Source organism: Alnus glutinosa, chromosome 5 (assembly GCF_958979055.1).
Source record: "Alnus glutinosa chromosome 5, dhAlnGlut1.1, whole genome shotgun sequence".
Lineage (NCBI taxonomy): Eukaryota > Viridiplantae > Streptophyta > Magnoliopsida > Fagales > Betulaceae > Alnus > Alnus glutinosa.
Genome location: NC_084890.1, coordinates 30,067,553 through 30,071,160, shown reverse-complemented (window position 1 = coordinate 30,071,160; position 3,608 = coordinate 30,067,553). Strand labels below are relative to the sequence as shown.

General features: G+C 33.0%; 1 protein-coding gene across 1 annotated transcript; it reads right to left on the bottom strand.

Moving 5' to 3' along the window:
* Positions 1-677: 677 nt before the first annotated feature.
* LOC133869241 (receptor kinase-like protein Xa21) lies at positions 678-1,601 on the bottom strand. Its single transcript, XM_062306196.1, has one exon. It carries the CDS (start codon positions 1,599-1,601, stop codon positions 678-680), a length of 924 nt encoding a protein of 307 aa, XP_062162180.1.
* Positions 1,602-3,608: the final 2,007 nt, after the last annotated feature.

Genomic DNA, 3,608 nt, shown 5'->3' with positions numbered 1-3,608 from the left:
ACTCCACCATCTGCTATCTGCCACCAATTCCATTGGTGAAGTGATCAAGTGTTGATATATTCTGACGTAGGGGAAAAACAAAATAACATAAAATAAATAAAAACCTTAGATTAATTCAGAATCTTACCAAATTAACGAAGATGAAAAAATAAACCAGCATCTCACTGGCGTTGGTAACGTCTCACCACCAAGAAAGAAAAGAGGAGTCACACCTCAAGGGAACAAAACCGTTTTCTTTATTCATCATAAACTGTTTATTACAATAGAATATTATGCTTAAATAGGCTCATAGATTAAACCCTAACCCTAACCCTAATGTATTCACTTTGAGCCAAGGGTCAAGCCTATTATTAAATAACAAATAACCTAAGCTAATGTGACTCACTTTTGAGCTAAGTCCATTATTGAATTACAAATAACTTAAAACTTTGGGTCAAACCTATAATTAAATTCAAATAAAACTAATAATCTAAATAAACAAAAACAACAAATTTATTCTTGTTTCACTCTGCATTATATTCAATGACCTCCCAACTTAAAATGAATTAAAGAAACAAAACAATGGAAGCAAGAAATTTAATTTAGACTAATCAAAAGAGGAAAAGAGTGGGGAATGTAACAATAGAAAGAGATGGGTACGTAGGTATAAAACCATAAACTTTGACAGTTCTGGAGTTCTATGTGTCATCAATCGGGTACTTACACACAGATATACTAAACATACCTTCAAAGTTGTTGTCGGCAAAGGATAACACTGTGAGCATGATTAAGTTTCCAATTTCTGAAGGTATACTTCCAATGAAATCATTTTTCGATAATGATAAATATTGCAGTCGTTTGCAATTGAACAAAGTAGATGGGAGTTGGCCAGAAAATTGATTATAAGATACTCGAAGCAGTTGCAAGTAGGGAAGATTATCAAATGTATCCTTTGGGAGTGGACCAGAAAGATTATTACTCCTTAAGTTAATGATTTGTAATGATGACATGTTGGAAATAATGGAGGGCATCGGACCAGAAAGCATATTATCTCCAAGATCAATTCTTTGCAAGCTGTATATGTTGAAGATGGAGGATGGAATGGAGCCCAAAAGTTGGTTATAACTAAGATTAATTACTTGCAATGAAGAAATGTTTGATAGAGATGGTGGTATAGTTCCTGTGAAACTATTACCAAACAGAGACAAATTTTGAAGTTTGGATAACATCCCCATCCATGATGGGATTTCTCCATTGAAGCTATTGAATCCAAATGATAAGTGTTGCAAGTTGTAAAGATGAGATAGCTCGTTGGGCAGAGAGCCGTGAAAACTATTGTTTTCGATGTTTAGACTAACAAGAAATGAAAGGTTTCCCATGTGTGGAGGAATGGTACCTACAAGATCCATGTAAGAAAGGTTCAAAGCGGTTACTTGTTGATGGCGAGAATCACAAGTAACACCAACCCAACTACAAACGAAGGTGCCGGTAGACCAGTTGTTTGACAAAACATTACGAGGGTCATAAGAAATTTGAGCCTTTAAGGCAAGAAGAGCAGATTGATCGGTGATAATGTTAGGAACATTTGCAACATCTAGGCTTGCCACGTAACATTGCCCCATGAGAAGTGCCACAAAAAAGGAAAATGGGAAACAAGTTCTCTCCATGAGTAGTGTTTGTTGGTTGAGGTGTTGGGGATTAGTGAGAGCTCAAGTGCGACTAATATATAAGTTGATTTGAGCATCAAAAAATTCAAAGGAAAAAATTTTGACTCTTGGAAAAAGAGGGTGGGGGTGGTTTGGGCTTTGATCGACTTCGTTGACCGTTAGAAAAAGAAAAGTAAAAGGAAAAAAAAAAAAATCATCGAAAAGTAGTGTTTTGTGATCATACTGATCCTTAGTTTTTGAATCAAAAAAAAAGAAAAAAGAAAAAGAAAAAAAAAAATTACTTATCCTTAGTTTTGTGGTTCTATTTACTTACCTGACTACCCATTTTATGATCTAAAAAATTCATTCTTAAGAAAAATGTTCCTTGATCCTAAGCTAATGATGGAGTCGATGGTCATATGAAAACCCTTTTTTTTTTTTTTTTTTTTTTTAATAAAAAATAATGAAATCAATAATTTTCATGAACTACGTTTTATAATTCCTTTTTCCTAGCTTTCTTCGTAATTTATTTTTCACGTTTATAAATGAATGATGACATTGAACCCACAACATCCACCCAACAAATGATTTAATTACCTTCAAATCAAGCTGCATTTTGGAAATATTTGTTTCTTCTCGATCGAAGTGATATTGAAACTTGTCACTCTTTATTAATGTTTGGTGAGGCTCGCAATACTCAACAGGGCAAAAGATTTTTACCAGATACTTAGTCATGATATTTTGAGCAACATTTTGTCTAGATCGAAATATTAAGGGCTAGTTTAGTTCCTGGAATAGGTGATTAGAATGAAATAATGGTTATTTCTTCGAAATAATCATTCTTTTTCTTTCATTAAACCAAGTAAATTACTTATTCTGACATATTGTTCCTTGATCCTCTCTTTTTAGTAAATAACTTGGCTTAAGAATGTCGTACGCTATAGGGTGTATAAATAGGCATGCTTAGGTAACCAATGAATTGTCTCCAATGGGTAACTCAATCGGCTGGGGATCACGCCTCATAAAACGAAGGTCACTAGTTCGAATCCCCTTTCCCCCTCTTGTGTGGACATATCCAAAAAAAAGAAAAAAAAAAGAAAAGGTAACCAATGAATTTCCTGGTAAACTATTAAGTATGGTACAGGTACAAGAATTGAAAGCTCATTAATTTGGCAAAACACAGTGAAATATCTTATGCATGGGCTTTGCAAACTGTAAATCATCTACCGTGCTTAATTGCTATTTGTCCCCAAAATTTATTCCTAAACAGATCTATTACTAATTCACTATCTTCATCAATATCATAACTTATTGACTTTCCACAAATATCAAGTCGATCTTATTGACAGCCAAGCTTATATTAAAAAACGAAGTAAAAATACTCCGGCACAAAATAATAATAATAATAATAATAATAAAAGTATAAAAAAAAAAAAAAAAAAAAAAATTGAAATACATACAATTAATAAAAAGTTGTAGCTTTTTTTATATATTTTTTTTTCTTTAATGTAAGATATAATAAAATATTTAGTTTTCATGAACAACCTTTTATAATTTCTCTTAAATTACCACCAAATCAAGCTGGCCAGGTTTTAGAAGTTGATGTTGAAAAAGTCTCTTGAAATGATCATATACGCTAGGGGAATTTATCTTTCTTTGAAATGTCTCCACCGTCTGGGACCCATGAAAATGTCTTGGATTTGAACTTTTCGTCAAATTCTCCCACTCGCAATAAATTGGGAGTAGGAAACTTGTGGGAGGTGCCAAATGCCAATTTGAAGACCTTTTGACCATGCCAAAACTCCCAACATCAACCAAGTTGTTTTTTTGTCGAAATTGTCAGTCACTTGCCACTTTGCTCAAGTTGTTGCTACGAAAGTCCTCTATATATGTTGCGCCAAATGATCAAGTAGATATTTTGATGTGATTCTTTACAAACTTAATTGTGAAATAATGGAGATAAATATTATTTGCACAACTCAA